This window comes from Podarcis cretensis (assembly GCF_951804945.1).
Source record: "Podarcis cretensis genome assembly, chromosome: 1".
Lineage (NCBI taxonomy): Eukaryota > Metazoa > Chordata > Lepidosauria > Squamata > Lacertidae > Podarcis > Podarcis cretensis.
The window spans coordinates 83,378,491-83,396,521 of record NC_137170.1 but is presented as its reverse complement, the minus strand read 5'-3'; the positions used below and the strand labels follow the sequence as shown (position 1 = coordinate 83,396,521).

At 45.9% G+C, this 18,031-nt stretch overlaps 2 protein-coding genes across 3 annotated transcripts; both read left to right on the top strand.

The window, feature by feature from the left end:
* The first annotated feature begins 31 nt into the window (after positions 1-31).
* Positions 32-4,357, top strand: CCDC86 (coiled-coil domain containing 86). Its single transcript, XM_079957123.1, has 4 exons — positions 32-345; positions 836-965; positions 2,451-2,525; positions 3,785-4,357. The coding sequence occupies exons 1-4, from the start codon at positions 113-115 to the stop codon at positions 3,902-3,904; spliced, it is 558 nt and encodes a 185-aa protein (XP_079813249.1). The 5' UTR covers positions 32-112; the 3' UTR covers positions 3,905-4,357.
* A 3,262-nt stretch (positions 4,358-7,619) lies between these two features.
* On the top strand, positions 7,620-14,310 carry LOC307212931 (acyl-coenzyme A amino acid N-acyltransferase 1-like). Of its 2 annotated transcripts, none has more exons than XM_079970594.1 (4): positions 7,620-7,884; positions 8,917-9,267; positions 11,194-11,396; positions 12,410-14,310. In XM_079970594.1, exons 1-4 carry the CDS (start codon positions 7,635-7,637, stop codon positions 13,004-13,006), a joined length of 1,401 nt encoding a protein of 466 aa, XP_079826720.1. In that variant the 5' UTR covers positions 7,620-7,634; the 3' UTR covers positions 13,007-14,310. The 2 variants fall into 2 exon arrangements, with proteins under 2 accessions (XP_079826720.1, XP_079826721.1); XM_079970595.1 differs by having other exon boundaries at positions 7,746-7,884; positions 8,796-9,267.
* Positions 14,311-18,031: the final 3,721 nt, after the last annotated feature.

The window sequence follows — 18,031 nt, the reverse complement described above, 5'->3', positions numbered from 1 at the left end:
TGCTCTACGCATATACTCGAGGACGAAACGTCATCCGAGGGGGACGTCCCTGTATTTCTCTCACGTGGAGGGAGGCAGAGCAGCAGTTTCCGGGGGAACCGGCGAGTGGGCTATGGCGGCGCTTGTTTCTGAAGCGGAGCCGCTGAGTGAGCAGCCCCCTCCCGATACTGACCTAGGTGAGCAGGTCCAGCAGCCCGGGAACGGCGAGGAAGCGACCGCCTCGGTAGAAGCCGGACCAGGGAAACGGCAGGCAGCTGCCCCGGGAACGAAGAGGAAGGAGGCGCCCGCCATCCCCAGAGGAAAGCCTAAATCGGGGCGGGTATGGAAAGACACCGGCAAGAAGCGGTGAGAGTTTGATCTTCGCCTTTAGGCGGCGGGACCTTGTTTTGCGGGACTTACTGCGTTTGCGTATGGGGCAAACTAACAAGCAAGTGGCGTGCAGTTAATTTTTGCTCTGATTTTGAAACAAATTTGACTCACAGGTGGTTTGCAATGCTTAAATAAGCACTCTCCAATCGTTTCCACAGAATAGTTCGATTGTTCTACAGTGTCTTTGCCAGTTTGTGGAGAGCATGGCCTGCAAAGTGTGTAGCCCCGTCTGATGAACAGGAACTTAGAAACAAGCTTCACTTGAGTTGTTTATTATCATCATCTATTTATTAAGCACCTTCTAAACAACCATATCAAGGCGATGCACGCTAAAAATAACTAAAAATAGTTAAGAGCAAAAAAAAATAGTGTATATGTTTAAAGCCAACGCCTATACATTTAAAGCCTTTGTATGGTTTTACACTCATGGCAGTGGCTGGTAATGGCTCTGTTTTCTCCTTGCTAGGTTTTCTCTCATGACTCTGGATAAGCCTTTGCGTACCTCCTGGGAACGCAAGATGAAGGAACGTCAGGAAAAGAAACTAGTCAAAGATTTTGCACGGCAGTTGGTGGAAGAAAAACGAAAGGAGCGTGAGGTGAGAGAAAATTATGATATAAAGTGGTCTGTTGAATAGTGGTTCCTAGGTCTGGAAGCAGGCAGATGGTCTGTTCTGAATAGAGTCGGATCCCCTTCGGAAGAACAGGTGTGTCACCCAAGGATGTGCCTAGATTCATCTTTGTCGCTGGAGACCCAAGTGTCTTAAGTAGCTAGGAGTGCCAGCTCTGACTAGATCGCCAGGTACTGCCGTTCCTGCACCTGGGATAGACTTTTCACAGTAATACATGTTCTGATAACTTCTTAGATTACTGCAGTGTGTTGCATGTGGTGCTGCCCTTGAAGACAACATGAAAGCTACAGTTAGCATACAAGGCAACTCCCTGGTTATTAAGTGCAGCAGCTGACTGAAGCCATACGTGTACTGAAAGACTTGCACTGTCTTTCAAAATATTACTAATCTGAACTCAAAAGTTTTATTGATAACTTATCTTATAAAACTTAGGACCTAAACACTTAAAAGAGCATCTCCCAACTCCAGTATTGTCCTGCCGACAGGTTAAGATATTTGGATAAGCCCTTCATGTTCAAGGACTATCCATTATGCAATAGTAAGTTAGAGGGTCTTCTTTGCTGTGATACATGTCCTCTCTTCTGGGCAGTGTTAGAACTCAGATATATAAGCTAATTTTCAGTGCCCTTAAACCTGGGTTACGGTCACCACAACAGAATGTCTAGGCACCAATTAACTTTATTATTATTCATTTCTGTACTGCCTTATATTGTAAAATAAACTGCTTTGGGATTTCCCCCCAACACATTAAAACATCAAATAAAAGAATCCAGAATAAAACAAATTCAAGCTTCAAGGAAAATATTTCAGATCCTCTAAGTGACATTTTGCTTTCCCCATTATTTGCCTATTTAATAGAGCCTCAAGGTCCACAAATAACAACACCCTAGTGGTCCCAGGCCCTAAGGAAGTTAAATTGGCTTCAACCAGAGCCCAGGGCCTTTTCAACTCTGGCTCCGGCCTGGTGGAACGCTCTGCCTCATGAGACCAGGGCCCTGCAGGATCTGATTTCTTTCCGCAGGGCCTGTAAGACAGAGTTGTTCCACCTGGCCTTTGGCTTGGAGCCAATTTGATTCCCTCCCTCCCTCTCTTTCTTTTTTCTTTTCCTTCTCCTCCTGCGATAAGGCTACATTTTAATATTTTAATGTTCCATTATTTTAATGTTGTATTTTATTTTTGTTTTTAAGTTGTAATCATTCATCTTGTTTTTATTATTGCTTGTAAGCCGCTCTGAGCCCGGCCTTGGCTGGGGAGGGCGGGGTATAAATAAATTGTTGTTGTTGTTGTTGTTGTTGTTGTTGTATAGCTGTCCCATAGCAGAATTACTCTAGGAAGCCAGTGTGCTTTGGTGAATAGAGTGTTAGACTAGGACCTGGGAGATCAGGGTTCAAATTCCCACTGTTGTGGCTCTAAAATAATACATATAACTGGTTTCACTGTCTTCTCCTTCAGGAGAAAAAACTGCGAAGGGAAGAAAACTTAAGAAGAAGACTGGAGAATGAGCGGAAGGCAGAGGTTGTGCAAGTGGTGAGTCTCCCCTTTTAAGTCCTTAGTTTTCTCTTGAAGAAGAAACTTCCCTTCTGTGAGGAGCACTGCTGCAATAAACAGATCATCTGTTCTCTCCGTGTTGCACTTAACTTGATAGAAATGACATGTTAGACCATGCTTCCTAGTTGCCGCTAATTGAAGAGGAGTGTTTAGGGGAGGTGTGGGCCTGTTTTCATATAACAAATATACAGAGTTTATCCAAACCCTCACTTACCCTAGTTTGAGTTTAGCCTAACACACTCGTTTAAATCTGCTTAAACTAGGGTGCTTGCGCACACCTGCCCGAAGCACGGGGAGCCCTCCGGAGGGCGCCCCGTGCTTCGGGCTGCAGGCTGCCGCTCCAAGCCTCGCGCGCCCGGCGGGACCTCCCGCCAGGTGCGCAAGGCTTGCGGACACCCGCCCAAAGCATGGGGCGCCCTCCGGAGGGTGCCCCGTGCTTCGGGCTGCAGGCTGCTGCCCGCAAGCCTTGTGAGCCCGCGGGAACTCCTGCCGGGCTTGCAAGGCTTGCGGATAGCTTCCTGAAGCCTGGAGAGCTAGAGGCATCGGTGCGCACCGACCCCTCTCGCTCTCGAGGCTTCAGTGAAGGCCTGCATTCGCCCTATAGGACGCACACACATTTCCCCTTCATTTTTGGAGGGGGAAAAGTGCGTCCTATGGGGCGAAAAATACGGTAACTGTCCAGGGGTCCTTTACCTACCTTTTATTAGTAAGAATAATGGTGTATTCACAAAATCTTCAGTCTCATGTTGTAAAACAATATTGGACATAATATGGTGCGTGCGTGCCAAATGATAGATCAAGATTCTTTTGCAGATTCTTAATTTGAAGTACGTCTCCAAAGATGAATGACCCCCAATTGTTTAGTGGTATCACACATACCTTAAAAAAACCCCTCCATCCATCCTAAATTTTACTGATGAAATGAAGAGTGTGTATTGCAGGAGGGCAGGTGCACGGGAGAAAGGTGAATTCAGTTCTGGTACTCAAGATCAATCAATCTGCACTCGTAATCCTTTCATTCAAAGTGTACTATATCTTTTGCCCTTGATATTCTGGTTGGTGGATCTCTGGATCCAGTAAAAATCAAAGGATGTACCCCCAAGTCCAAAGTCTTGTCTATCCCTGTTCTGAAGCCTCTGGTGAGGAGTAGGAGACTTGTTCTTCCTGAGAGTTCTTACGTCTCATATACAAGAGTGCTGGCAGCACCATTGTCATTTCTTTTCTGCTCCTTCCTTCAGATTCGGAATCCAGCAAAACTGAAGCGTGCAAAGAAGAAGCAGTTGCGTCGCATTGAGAAGCGGGACACACTGGCATTGCTGCAGAAACGCCAAACGCAGCGCAAAGCAGCCAAGGAATGAGGCCGAGATGGGTCTCCCTCCTTCCTCTCCGTGAATAGAAAATGGCTTCTTGAGATGCGCTGGCCAGATGCACTGCTGGTTTGCTCCCTGGCTTCTCTTGGCCCTGGAGATCAGATTCTTCCAGAGAAGGCTACCTTGCATCCAGATGCCCCTTAGCTGAAGCCTCACTTTTGCTTTCCTGTGGAGATGGCAAAGCAGAATCCTCCAGAGTGAAGTGCTTAGACGTCTTTTTAAAAACTAACTGTTCTCCAGGATAGCAACAGACCCCAGACTTTATGAAATGGGGCAATGCCCTAAAGGGGTTTGTCTGAGGATTCGCAAGTTCCAGACTGTAGGGTTATATATGAAAGATCATAAATAACCTGGTTGCTGTTGTAAAGGTATTCTTCTGGGTTAGGGATGGAATGGGACATTTGACTGGGTCTGCAGTTATTAAAACCATTGCTTTCTGGATTTATGCACCTGTGTGATATTTTAGCTTTGTGGTGTCAGGTGATTGCTAATGACTGGGGCTTGACTGTCAAGGTTAGTGATGAATTTATATGGGGGGGGGGGCGCTTGTCTTCCATGGAAGCCCTCAGGCTTCAGCATTTTTTATTAATGGCACAAGTCACCCTAAAAATATATTTTACTACATTGCTATCTTAAACTTTCCTTGAAGGAGATCAAGGCAGCTTATGTGGAACTTTTCTCCTCGCAACAACCATATTGGGCAGAATGGCTGAAAGATGGCCCATTGTCATCAAATGAGTTTCATGGCTAAATGGGTTTCAGCAGAGTGAGGGATAACCTCGGTCTCCTGGTCTTGTCTAGCTATTGCACCACACTGGCTCAAATCCAGAAGCTTTTTCTGGAAGCTTCTGAAGTAGGTAGTGATCCTTTTGTTTGGGGGGGGGGGGACAGGTTCTGATTAGCTGGGAACATTTTTAAGCTTCGGCATATTTTTTGGCATACGTTCAACCAGGCTAAGCCTCCAATCTAGCAGATTCTTTTTGAGCAGAGAAAGGAATGTGAACAAGAGCTGTTGTACAAGCCTCCAGTTTCAGAAAGAGCTTGTTGTATGATTCTGCTGTTTTCAGAAAATAAGGGAGGGGAGTGGTTCAGTTTTTGTACATTGTATAACATGATCCTGATCTTGCCTGATGAAAAGCTAAGGTGCATTCACCTGGACCAATGTCTCTGTCAATGATTACCCTGTACTGGGTTGCCCAACATGAAGAGTTACAAATTAATTGCAGAGAGCAAAGTCTCATTTTTTTCTGATCTGGGGCTTTGAATATCGACATGAGTTAGGTCTCATGGAGAATTTGTGTGGAGCAGGGCAGAAATGGGCAGCCCCCTCCACTACTGGCAATATTGGGTTCTGAGGGACAAACAGTAGAGGTCCCGCAATGCCCAATTTCCCCTACCTCCTGACGGGACCTTTCTGCAACGGACCCAGAGTTGTCCAAAGCAGCAGCTCCTGAGCAGAAACTAGAGCAAAAATCATTTAGAGCCCTTTGTAGAGGAAAACAGCTTTATCTTCATCAAGTGTGAAATATCACAATATAAGCACACCTAAACGTAGCATGGAGTGCTCTTGTTTGAAGGCTCCAGCCAGCCATGCCCCTTCCCAAGATTCTTCATTCCCTCCCCCCTCCCTGGTTTTCATTTTTTGGAGGGGGGTGTTCCTCCCCCCATAGATAATTCCCCACAAAAAAATGTTTAATTTCTGTGAACCTTGGAATTCTCTGTTTCCCAGAAGCCCTACAAAGCACTCTGCTGTGAATAATAGTAATAAAAAAGTCACTTTTCTCACAGAGTGACGACCCAAAGCAACTTACATTATTAAAACCAATTAAGAACATCTGATAAAAATATAAAAACACAGCTATACAAATAAAAATGAGGATTTACAGATCCCATCCCCACTCAAAAAGGCCACGATGTCGAACTTCAAACTAAGGTCCAAAAACCTGTGAAAAGAGAAAAGTCTTTGATGCTTTAAAACAGTTACAGACAGTGTCAAACATCTCTCCTTGAGTTTGCAATTAGAGGGAATGATTTCCTCATCCAATATATCGTATAGTTGGCTAGAATATTATTTCTATTCAGAATGAACCATCTTACCAAAGAACAATATTGGAGAGGGGCAGGGTTAATGTTACATGTGAGCTATATATTTTTCACACAGATTTATCTACAGTTACAGGGGGCGAAGGCTCTGCGGTAGAGAATACACAAGGTCTTCACTCTCTGGAAAAACAATTTCATCAAAAGCCATTTATAGATCACCAAAATGACCCTGTATAAGGGCATCACTTTGAACTAAGCTCACACTGGGCCATAAAATGGCAAATGGGATTCAGTCACCCAGTTTGGATAAATTCCTTTGTAGCTCATTTGCAATTCCTTTTTGTTTTATACACCCTGAAAAATCTGGTCTCTTCAACAAACTTGGCTACCTACTTCACAGCTCCCCTGTAGCTCTTATCATTCACAAAATTAGAGGTCTGACTTGAACAGCAAATGGGATGCACAGAGTAGAAGTGGCCACCTTTTGCTTCTAGAATTGGACCTCCGCCTCTTCTTTCTATACGACTTGGGTGAGTGCGTTTACCACATGTGACACTGGGGGTTGCAAATCAAATTGCACATTTGTATCTAAACTGCATACACAATTTCTTAGCCAGCAAGGTATGCTTTCTAAATCAGGGTCAATAATGTTTAGAACAATCACATACCACCTTCCTACTGGTGTTAAAGGTAAAAGGTAAAGGTACCCCTGCCCGTACGGGCCAGTCTTGACAGACTCTGGGGTTGTGCGCCCATCTCACTTAAGAGGCCAGGGGCCAGCGCTGTCCGGAGACACTTCCAGGTCACATGGCCAGCGTGACATCGCTGCTCTGGCGAGCCAGAGCCGCACACGGAAACGCCGTTTACCTTCCCGCTGGTAAGCGGTCCCTATTTATCTACTTGCACCCGGAGGTGCTTTCGAACTGCTAGGTTGGCAGGCGCTGGGACCGAGCAGCGGGAGCGCACCCTGCCGCAGGGATTCGAACCGCCGACCTTTCGATCGGCAAGTCCTAGGCGCTGAGGCTTTAACCCACAGCGCCACCTGCGTCCCACACCTACTGGTGTTAGCTGTATTTTATTTATTTAATCAATTTCAATTATGTCTCCCTGAGCTAGTTGACCTTTCAAGGCAGCTTATAGAATGGGGGTTAAATACTTTAAAATGCCATCTTGTTAACTGATAAATACGACAAACATGACAAAGTGAAGCCACTCATTTAAAAAGCACCAGCAGTTCACACAGAATCATTTCTCACACTGGCATGTACAGGGTGAGTCTTTTAAAAGAGGGCCCGTGGAACATGTGTACTCTGTATCCACCGGGCCTCTTTCAAAGGACTCACCCTGTACATTTGTTTAGAGTTCTCTCAAAGGCCAGGGGAGGGACGGAAACAATCGGATGAGATGCAGAATCACTGCAGAGTAGGAAGGGACCTCCAGGATCATCTACTCCAACCCCCTGCAATGCAGGGATGTCATCTAAAGCATACCATGACAGAAACAACAATCTGGAAAACTAAAGGAAATAACTACACATTTTTGAGCCAAAGGCCGTGAAAGCTGGAAATGTGGGGAGGACGGCTCATCTGGCGGTGAGGAGGGGCAGCTACCTCGCCACCCACCCGCAATGCCCTGAATCCTCTCCTTGAGTAACACCAGGCAGCGCGGGTGTGGGATGAGGTTTCACTTCTCGCACCGACTCGCCTCACCTTATCTGTCCTCCTTTTGCTCCAGAGGGAGCCGCGCCAAGTCACGTGGCGCAGGACAGAGCAACTCCCCGCTTGGCGCCCGTCCACGGGATCGTGCCCTGCCCGGGGAGGCACTACCCTGGCGAGGACCCGACAAGGTATTGGGCACCTGCGGAGCACCGAGAGAGAGGAGCCGGCGGCTGCAACTCCTCCGGGTCCTGAGCCATTCAAGTCGCGGTGAGTGCAGAACCCAGCGTCGCCCGGGCGCGCGGGGAGGATTTGCAGACGCCTGGAGGGGAAGGAAGATCCGCTCGCCGCGCTCCCCCAAACCTTTGGCGGGCGGAGCGGGAAGCGGCGACCCTCCAGCCGGGGTTGCTGTGCAGCTCCCATCAGCCGCAGCCAGCACGGCCACAGCGGCAGCGGGAAGCGAAGGCCCCGCTGCCAAGTGCAGCTTCGATTGCAGCGCGCAAGTGAGCAAACCGTTCAGTGCATGGAGGAGTTTCACCTCCAAGGAGGAAAAGGACTTAGTTAAAAGCCTGTGTCAGCTGAGTTTTACTCAAAGTAGATGTACTGAAATTAATCAAGCTAACTTAGTCATGTCCATTAATTTAAGTGGGCCTGCTCAGTCTAAAACAGAGCTTTCCAAACTTTTCATGTTGGCGATACACTTTTTAGATATGCATCATTTTGCAGCACGGTAATTCAGTTTTACTAGCAATCCAGTGGGCTGCCTGCACCCTTTACCAGCCCCAGGAGGAGTGTGGGGAGCGTTAAAACGACACACCCGCACACTGTAGCTGACAATGCACTCATGTGTTGCAACACACCGTTTGGAAAGCTCTGGTGTAAAACTTGGTCGACTACCAACCTTGAACTAGGACAAAGTGGAGTTTTAATTTTCTCCTCAGCCATAAAGCTCACCGAATTATCTTCAGCCAGTTGCTAACGCTCATCCCAATCTACCTCACAGAGCTCAGAGGATAAAAGTGTGTGTGTAAAAGAGGAAAGGCAGGATATAAAGGAGAGAGCTTCAATCAGAGGTTAAGGGCAAGAATTGCCCTAGGGGAAGTAGGGAAGCTGAGCACCTCCTTCATTCGTTCTTACAGTTCCCAAACTTACTGGAAATGTCACTGATTCACTTTCCTCAGGTTGCTGCCATGGCCTGCCTCACTGTCACCCCAAAAAGCTCACTAGCCGACTCACCCGTGTGGATTCGCGCCTCTGGCCTGGACCCTTCCCAGCTGGTAACCCTGCATGCATTGCTTACAGATGACAAGGGAGAGAAGTTTCAATCCAGAGCCCACTTCCGGGCAAATCTGTCTGGGGAGGTGGACGTGAAGCAGGCGGCTGCTCTAGGCGGGGACTATGTAGGTGTTTGGCCCATGGGCCTCTTCTCCTCCCTGAAGCCAGAGAAAAGGTTCCACAGGCTGATGAAACGCAATGTGACAGGCAGCCCTTTCCGCGTCCAGGTCAGCCTCTTTGGCTCTTTGGTATTAGTTCCTTCACCCAACGATGTACCACTGGCCACTTGCACTGTGGAGAGATGGTACGCAGCCCATGGAGTGGAACGTGTCCAGATCAAAGAAGGCAAAGTTCGGGGCGCCCTTTTCTTGCCACCAGGTAAGAAAACTGATTTGTGCTTTCTCTCCCCTCCCGGGTGATTAACTACAATGAGGAATGGCCTAGCGCAGTGCCAGCCCACCCCTGTTTCACAACTTGTAGTGAAATGGGAATGGGCTGCCCTCGCTGCTGCATCCCACCCCACTTCCACTGTTGTCAGAACATCCCCACCACCACCTGCCAAACCCTGCGAGAGCCGGCACATTCCTCAAGGCATTGCCCCACGTCTTTCCTGCCTCAGGGGCAGAGAAGATGAATGGCAACACCACATGCCATAATGCCTCCCTCTCACAAGCCACAGGGGGGCATTCCACCAGCAGTGGGGCAGGCAGGGTGAGGCAGATGCTTCACACCACCCCATCAGTGGGCCTGCTCTGGACTAGTGGGCTCAGTAGATGGTCTGCGAGTACTTAATGCATAGATGAACCTATGTGGGCTGGGGCTTCATCAGTACCTGGATGAGAGAGTCCTATAATACTTCCTGAGTTATAAGAATAAAGAGAAGTCCCCCCTCTCCTTTACCTCTTCACTGCATTCTCCTTCTTCCCACACGTCTGTATGCAACTTTCCCATTTGTTTCTGAACCTTCCCTACAATCGTGCAGTCCTTCTCTTCCCTCATTGTGGGACACACATTGCTCACATGCCCAGGTTGCTTTTATTGTTTTTTTTTAATAATATTTTATTGAATTTTACAAAGAAAAACAGAAGAAAATTTAACAATCCAACATAAAAATCCACAAATATTACAAAGAAAAAACAAAAGAAAAAGAAAAACACATAAAAAACAAATTTAGCATAAAAAACTCTCTTTCAGATTTGTAACCTTCAAAACCTTATTTCCCTTACTTCCACCCGCCTCCTTTCTTGTATTCCACTTAAAAATTAATTCAGCAAGATCATTCGTTATTCATTTTCATCCTTTATCCCTCCCTTTGCACTCTTATTTAACTTAGTCACTAAAACCCCTTCTTTTCCTTTTCAATGTCCTCAACATTCAAAAGTTTTACAATGTTTTTGTAGATAGGCTTTAAACTTCTTCCAGTCCTCTTCCACCCGCTCTTCTCCTTGATCTCGAATTCTGCCGGTCATTTCAGCCAGTTCCATATAGTCTATTACTTGCATCTGCCATTCTTCCAAGGTGGGTAGATCTTGCGTCTTCCAATGCTTTGCAATGAGTATTCTTGCTGCTGCTGTAGCATACATAAAAAAGGTTCTGTCCTTCTTTGACACCAATTGGCTGACCATACCCAGGAGAAAGGCCTCTGGTTTCTTCAAGAAGGTATACTTAAATACCTTTTTCAGTTCATTATATATCATCTCCCAGAAAGCCTTAATCCTTGGGCACGTCCACCAAAGGTGAAAGAATGTCCCTTCAGTTTCTTTACATTTCCAACATTTATTATCGGGCAGGTGATAAATTTTTGCAAGCTTGACTGGGGTCATGTACCACCTATATATCATTTTCATAATATTCTCTCTTAAGGCATTACATGCCGTAAATTTCATACCGGTGGTCCATAACTGTTCCCAGTCAGCAAACATGATGTTATGACCAACATCTTGAGCCCATTTTATCATAGCAGATTTTACCGTTTCGTCCTTAGTGTTCCATTTCAACAGCAGATTATACATTCTCGACAATATCTTAGCATTGGGTTCTAACAATTCTGTTTCCAACTTTGATTTTTCCACCTGGAAACCGTTTTTCCTATCCAAATAATAGGCCTCTCTTACTTGAAAATAATGTAACCAGTCACGCACCCCAGGTTGCTTTTATTGTCCTCTCCAAGGTCACCCCCTTCCTCCACCCCACCCTGCATGGTCTCAGAGACCTCCAAAGGCAGGCAGGCAGGGAGGTTCTTATTCCAGACAATTACAAATACCTTCACTCATAGTTGCTCTCCCTTTCTTGGACTCTCTGCAGGGCCTGGGCCGTTTCCAGGGGTGATTGACCTATTCGGTGGGTCTGGAGGTCTCATTGAGTTTCGAGCCGTCCTACTGGCCAATAAAGGCTTTGCTGTTCTAGCTCTGGCTTTCTTTGGCTATGATGACCTCTCACAGACCCTAGAAGAAGTGGACCTGGAATATTTTGAGGAAGCATCCATACTACTCTTAAAACATCCCAAGGTGTGTCTGAGAGGGTATATTTTCTTCTATCTTGTTACAAGGGTACTCTGTAGTGGGACAATAGAGATTAAAATAGATTAGGAGTGAGGAACGTTTTTGGCCTGGCAGGCCAACTTTGATGGGCGAGCCACCTCTCAATCATCTGACATCATAATGATGTTAAGTGACTTGTAGGTGTGTGGTCCCACCCACCTGTCAAAACTGACCCACCAGGGTGCAGGAGAAGCTTGGGTCCCCACAAAGAATGCACTGTCAAAGTGGCACCAAACAGGATTCTGGAATATATAGTGATATGCACTTGATCAGACAAAGCTAGACTAACACAGGCATCGCTAGGGAGTTCCCAGGTTTTGTACAGTACAGTAGGATCTCCCAAGCTTCATTTTGTCTTTGTGTGGAATTGATCTGGCTAAAAACGGACACGCCTAAGACACACACACACATTTTGTGGGGAGCAGAAGCTGACTGTGTATGGCAGAGGTGGGATATCTGTGGTCCTCCAGCTTGTTACCAGACTCAGTCTCCCATCAGCCAGTGATCAGGTAGGACGTGAGGTGGAGCTCATGTTAGATTGAAGGGGTAATTCCTTGCTAATTCCCCAGCCCTGCTGAAGAGGAACCAGTACATACAAGGGGAAGGAACTGCAGAGAGGAAGCTGCTCATTAGCCTGGCAGGAGATCTCTGCTGAGCAGGACTCAGTTGTATATAAACCATTTAGAAAGAGCTTGGCTGTAAGGAAGGCCACCACTAGATAATATTCCACTATATTCAATGCTGTGTGAAAGGGCCCTAGTGCAGAAGGAGCCAGTTAGAAAGGGTTACATGCAGTCTGATGTACGATCCAGCATTCGGCCATCTCAGTCTACTGACTCACCCTGCACCATGTGTAGAATCACTCTTCCTTCTGAACAAACCCGTTTAGAGCCTTCCTTCTTACAAAACTCTACTTGCATCTGCCTTTTATGCCGTTGATGAAATAGCTATGTGTGGTTCCCTCCCTCCTCCCCCGCCAGGTCAGAGGCCCGGGCCTTGGAGTCATTGGGCTGTCCAAAGGATCGGAAATCGCACTGGCTATGATTACCTTCTTAGACCAGATTGTGGCTGCTGTGTGCATCAATGGTGCCACAGGTATGAGAGGCGCATCACTTCGCTTTCGTGACGTCTATATCCCTGCCATCCCTTATGCTGTTGAGAAGGTTCTCATCACTGAAATGGGGACAACGAACTCTTACCACGTCATGGAAGATCCTTTGGATGAAAGACATCACTCCTCTGCCATCCCTCTAGAGAAGGCCCAAGGGCCCGTGCTCTTTGTGGTGTCAGAAAGCGACCAAAGCCTAAACAGCAAGTTATTTGCTGAGGCGGCCATAGCCAGAGCAAAGCAGCATGGGAAAAGGAACTGTGCTTTGCTGTCGTATCCGGGGGCTGGGCACCTCCTAGAACCCCCCGGTTCCCCGCTTTGCTACTGCTCTTCTTTCCGGAGTATTCCCTTGCCTAACCAATGGGGAGGTGAAGTGGAACTGCACGCCAAAGCCCAAGAGCACTCCTGGAAGGAGATCCAGAAATTCCTCGAGCTTCATCTTGGCCCGGTTGGAAAGAGCAATTTCTAATAGCGGAAGGAAGGAAAGCCAGCTCAGGTGACGTATTCTCGTTCTCCAGACTTGATCCAATGAATCAGCCCACGCACGGAAGATCGCCGGAGTGAGAATATCCCTGTGACATGGTATTTCGAGAGCACTCATCAGAAAGACAATTGCGTGGCCAAAAGCCTGTGACAGTGTTAGAGGCCTCTGCAAACTGCATCCAGTCCTTTTGCCTGTCTCATGCTTCTTGGGGGGGGGGTGATTGAGGCCCCTTTGCTACACTTGCTCATCTGTCAAATGGGGACAATAATTCCCCCCCCCCCCCCCGTTCGGTCTGATCTTAAGCACTTGGGTGAAGGGGACATTTCAAACTCTGCAAAGCTAGCCCATTAGAATAAAATAAACCAGAACTACAAAACACAAAAGGTGATTGACAAGATCAAGGTGACAGGAAAAGGCACCAGATTCAAAAAAGCACTTACTTTTGACTACAAAGGAACAATGGGCACAGCACTTAACAGTGTGCTCCCAAATCTTCCTTCGCATCTCTGTCTTGAATTCCAGCTGGGCTACAAAGGGTGGAGGGAATAATTTTTCTTCTGCAAGGGTAGTTTCAAGCTAAGCTACCACTGCAAAGAAAGGAAGGAAGAACTGGGAGCGCACTCCAGACTATTTCGTTTGAAGTTTTGTCATGTGATTGGCAGGTGGGCAATCTGTCCAAGTAGCCTACAAGAGTGGGCTGCCACTCCCCAAACTTCTGAGGGTAGTGAAACTACCAAAAGGGCCCCCTCTGCTGCTCGTAACACCAAAGATGGTCCATGGAGAATATATGGAGCCATGCAAAGCAATCCTAACTATAAGAAGCTGGCTGAATTGGACAGCTAAGTACATCATGGGTTTGGATTGGTCCCTAGGCCTGTATGTGGGCACACTAGCATAACTGACAGGTTCCTTTAGCTACAACTAAAGTGTTGGTGACAGAAAAACCATTTGTCATGCTCCCATTGTGGCAGCCTCCTCAAAATTGTGCTGTATACAAAGAAACCAGCAAAGCTGAGGTTTCTCTTTCTGTCTGAAGTGTGTCTCTACATTTGCATACATACTTGCATCCTATAGAGCGAAAAATACGGTAAGTAAAATAGAAACATCACCACCTGACCCCACTCTTATCCATCTCTTCCCCCCTCCACCTCTTTCCCCCTTTTCTTCCTAATGTCTCAACAAATGAAAATGATTTGTAAAAATGTTACATGGGGGAAAAAATACGAGAGAGAGACATTGCAAACACTTTTGTAAATAAAGAAAATCTTTAATGAAAAAAAAAATCAAAATTACATAATGCCTCAGTAATCCCCTCAAAAATCGACAGGGCGCAAGAGATTGTTTGCACTGACTCATCTTCCCCTTAAATGTGCACATTTCATTGGATGCTGGGATGTTCAGAACAGAGGTCAGGTTCAAAGAGCTTCCTTCTCTCTCTCTCTCTCTCTCTCTCTCTCTCTCTCTCTCTCTCTCTCTGCAAGCACGGTAGTGGCTGATGTAGGTACCTTTCCACTCTCCTCGCCACTGATGGGAAGTGGAGGTTTGCTTGCATTTTTGTAACTGGTGCCCATAGCACTTTCTCTAAATTCCAGTTGTGCCTACTGGTTCAGAAAGATGGGTCACCTCTGCTGAATAAAAAAAAAAAATATCTAACAAGGCTCTGGCACATTCTCTTCCCAATTAAGCACTACTTGTTTCAGTCAACCCACCCAAAAACGATTTCCAGCTCAGCCTTGCTCAATAGAACCATTTATGACCATTTTTAGGAGCTTAGCAATACCAGAAAAGCCTGATAATTTTCAAAAGCCAGAAAAAATCTGTGGCTACCTGTTGCACACAAGGAGGAGGGACAAACGGCCAAGGCAGTATCGAAAAGGACTTGGCAAAGAGTAGCTACTGTCCGCATGTGTTGGCACTGTACAATGAACTGCCTCTATCTATGTGCAAATATCTGCTGCAGGCTACCAAGACTAGACTGTTAATTACCTGGAGCCTTAACTATAGTAGATAAAGGAAGAACAAGGATAAACAAACCCCATGAAACCCTCCTCCTCTAGTGAGTGGCAAAGAGCAACACCCCATTTTTTAACATTCCACCTTTGGTGATCCTATTCATATTCATAACAACATGCAGCCTCTCTAAGTCCGAAGTCACAAGCGTATACATTTTGTATGCACAGTCAAATGCTTTGACTGTATATGTGCCAATTTTGCCATGTGCAGCTACAAAATATTCCCAGTGTGGGTGATTAGCATGCCAGTGATGAACAAGCTTGCAAGGGAATTTGATTCTGATGGAACAGTGATGAATTATGCTTCAGTCTTAATAAGATGCAGGGTTCCTCCTCCGAAGGCATACCATTTTCAGATTTAATTCAGTTTGCAGAGATCACACAGTCTTTTCAAAGACATACAAACAAATGGCTTCCCCTAGGGATGACTAGAATCTTAGGCAAGCATTAGCAACTGGAAAAAGTAAAGATGGAATGCAGAGCAGTGTTGCTGAAGAGTGTCAGTGAATTATGGGATATAGGAAAGACGATACTGTATGGTGGATAAAGAGAAAACAAATCAAAGAGTGAGAATATGCAAGATTAAGTCCCACACTAAAAGCACCCATAATGATGACATCTTCTGTTTAAAATGCAAGCAAGTCATTGGCAACAGGTTTTCTCCCCAGCCTCCACCTTATCTTTTCTGCAGATTAAATGGGGCAGCAGGGCTGTCATTTTGGTACCATTATATGGATGCTGTTTTGCATTTATACAGTTTTCATTGTTTCAAAGAAAGCTAAGAGCTGTGATTCCTGCATTGCGGGGGTTGGACTAGATCAGCGTTTCCCAACCTTGGCCCTCCAGCTGTTTTTGAACTACAATTCCCATCATCCCTAACCATTGGTCTTGCTAGCTAGGGATGATGGGAGTTGTAGTCCAAAAACAGCTGGAGGCCCAAGGTTGGGAAACACTGGACTAGATGACCCTCAGGGTCCCTTCTAAATCTTCAGTTCTTTGATTCTATGACACCCAGGTTTTAGTCCTAATCCTGTTTACCAGAACCACAGTCCCATTGAATTTAGTGGGACTTTCACCCATAGGATTGTACTATTAATAGTTGTTGCCTAGCAACTACTGCTTTAATTTGTACTTTAAAGAGTTTTCATCCCCAGTCATATCAGAAGTATCAGGCATTTAACTGAGTGTTAGCATTTTCCTTTTTGTCCACTAGATGCCCCCAGGGAGCTGATTTTTGCAGCAGCAATGCTGTTTGCTAGCTTTTCTTATGATCAAAAGGACAAAACGTCTTGGTGCTGACATATTTGAAAAAGGTAAAGGACCCCTGGATGGTTAAGTCAATTAAAGGCAACTATGGTGTATGGTGCTCATCTCACTTTCAGGCCGAGGGAGCCAGCATTTGTCCACAGACGGCTGCCTGTGTCATGTGGCCAGCATGACTAAACTGCTTCTGGTGCAACAGAACGCACAAAAACACCATTTACCTTCCTGCTGCAGCAGTAACTATTTATCTACTTGCACTGGTGTGCTTTCAAACTGCTAGGTTGGCAGGAGCTGGGACAGAGCAACGGGAGCTCACTGCATTGCAGTAATTTGAACCACCTTCCGATCGGCAAGCCCAAGAGGCTTAGTGGTTTAGAGCACAGCGCCACCTGCTCCCTTCCAAATTTGTTTTTCAAATAAAAGACATTATGACAGTTTTGTTTTGTAAAACTGTGGTCTTTATCAAATAAATAATCACTAAAATAATGATGGCACCCAGTGCTATTTTTCTAGAAAAAGAGGTGCTGGAACTCACAACACCTCCCTTGTTCTCTTAGAATGGCAATGGGGCATGTCTGAGAGGTGCTGGAACTGAGTTCTGGTGAGTTCCAGCTGGAAAAAAAGCCCTGCTTGCATCCTATATCACAGCTACAGCACAACCTGATGTACATGCACACAGAAAGCACTATAATCTCCCCCACAAAGTGTCAATTGCAGATTCTCATGTCGCTTACAGAGGAAGAGTAATAATGTGTGAGGGAGCCCTAAAAGCCACATTTGGGAAGTACCCCTTGACTCTGGACAATGTGAGCTTCCATAAATGTTCCACCAAACTGCCCTGAATTCCCTGTGAATGGGGTTAAGCACACACTATCATTCGCTGACCCTTTAATTGACTTTGGGAAGTGTCTTTGTGCAAAACAAGCATAACCCTAGAGGACCAGAACAGTATATTTCCCACCCAGATCCTTTGATAGCTTTGCAGAAATATGGAGAGGTTGCTCTTTTTAATGTGAAATTGTGTGACTAGCAATTGCATATCATCACAGAATGTCCGCTGCTACTCCTGTCACTGAAATGAAAAGGGAGAAAAAAGGTGAACTGAAAATGTGCTCCTAATAAGATGATACATATCAAAAAGGATTTTATTTCTGCAGCACCTTCTTCCAAGAGAATTTCTAACTGTTACTACTCACCTCAAAGTCTCACAGCCTGACCCCAGTATGTTTTATCTTGGTGTCGTTAGTAGATATGCAACTTTTTCCCAAGCACAATGTTTTATTTATTGATGATGATAGACACAAACACATTTTAATGGTGATCAGTACAGTGGTACCTCGGGTTAAGTACTTAATTCGTTCCGGAGGTCCGTTCTTAACCTGATGCACCACTTTAGCTAATGGGGCCTCCTACTGCCGCCGTGCCGCTGGAACACAATTTCTGTTCTCATCCTGAAGCAAAGTTCTTAACCTGAGGTATTATTTCTGGGTTAGCAGAGTCTGTAACCTGAAGCGTATGTAACCCGAGGTACCACTGTATTTTGTCTAAGTATGCATTGGCATTGCTTTTAAAGGACAAGACTGGTAGAGAGGTTTTAAAGCAGAAGTTGGAGGCCATCTGCCATGGATGCTTTAGCCGAGATTCCTGCACTGCAGGGGGTTGGGCTAGATGACCCTCAGGGTCCCTTCCAACTCTACAATTCTATGAAAATGTGAATAATTAAAAGAGTTTAATT

What these genes read in the sequence shown, in the direction of transcription:
- CCDC86 (XM_079957123.1), top strand. Translation starts at nt 113, where the DNA reads ATGGCGGCGCTTGTTTCTGAAGCGGAGCCGCTGAGTGAGCAGCCCCCT. An exon ending in AAAGACACCGGCAAGAAGCG is followed by an intron (nt 346 to 835) that starts GTGAGAGTTTGA and finishes TCTCCTTGCTAG; the next exon opens with GTTTTCTCTCATGACTCTGG. An exon ending in AAAAACGAAAGGAGCGTGAG is followed by an intron (nt 966 to 2,450) that starts GTGAGAGAAAAT and finishes CTTCTCCTTCAG; the next exon opens with GAGAAAAAACTGCGAAGGGA.
- LOC307212931 (XM_079970594.1), top strand. Translation starts at nt 7,635, where the DNA reads ATGAGGTTTCACTTCTCGCACCGACTCGCCTCACCTTATCTGTCCTCC. An exon ending in CGCCCTTTTCTTGCCACCAG is followed by an intron (nt 9,268 to 11,193) that starts GTAAGAAAACTG and finishes GACTCTCTGCAG; the next exon opens with GGCCTGGGCCGTTTCCAGGG. An exon ending in TACTCTTAAAACATCCCAAG is followed by an intron (nt 11,397 to 12,409) that starts GTGTGTCTGAGA and finishes CTCCCCCGCCAG; the next exon opens with GTCAGAGGCCCGGGCCTTGG.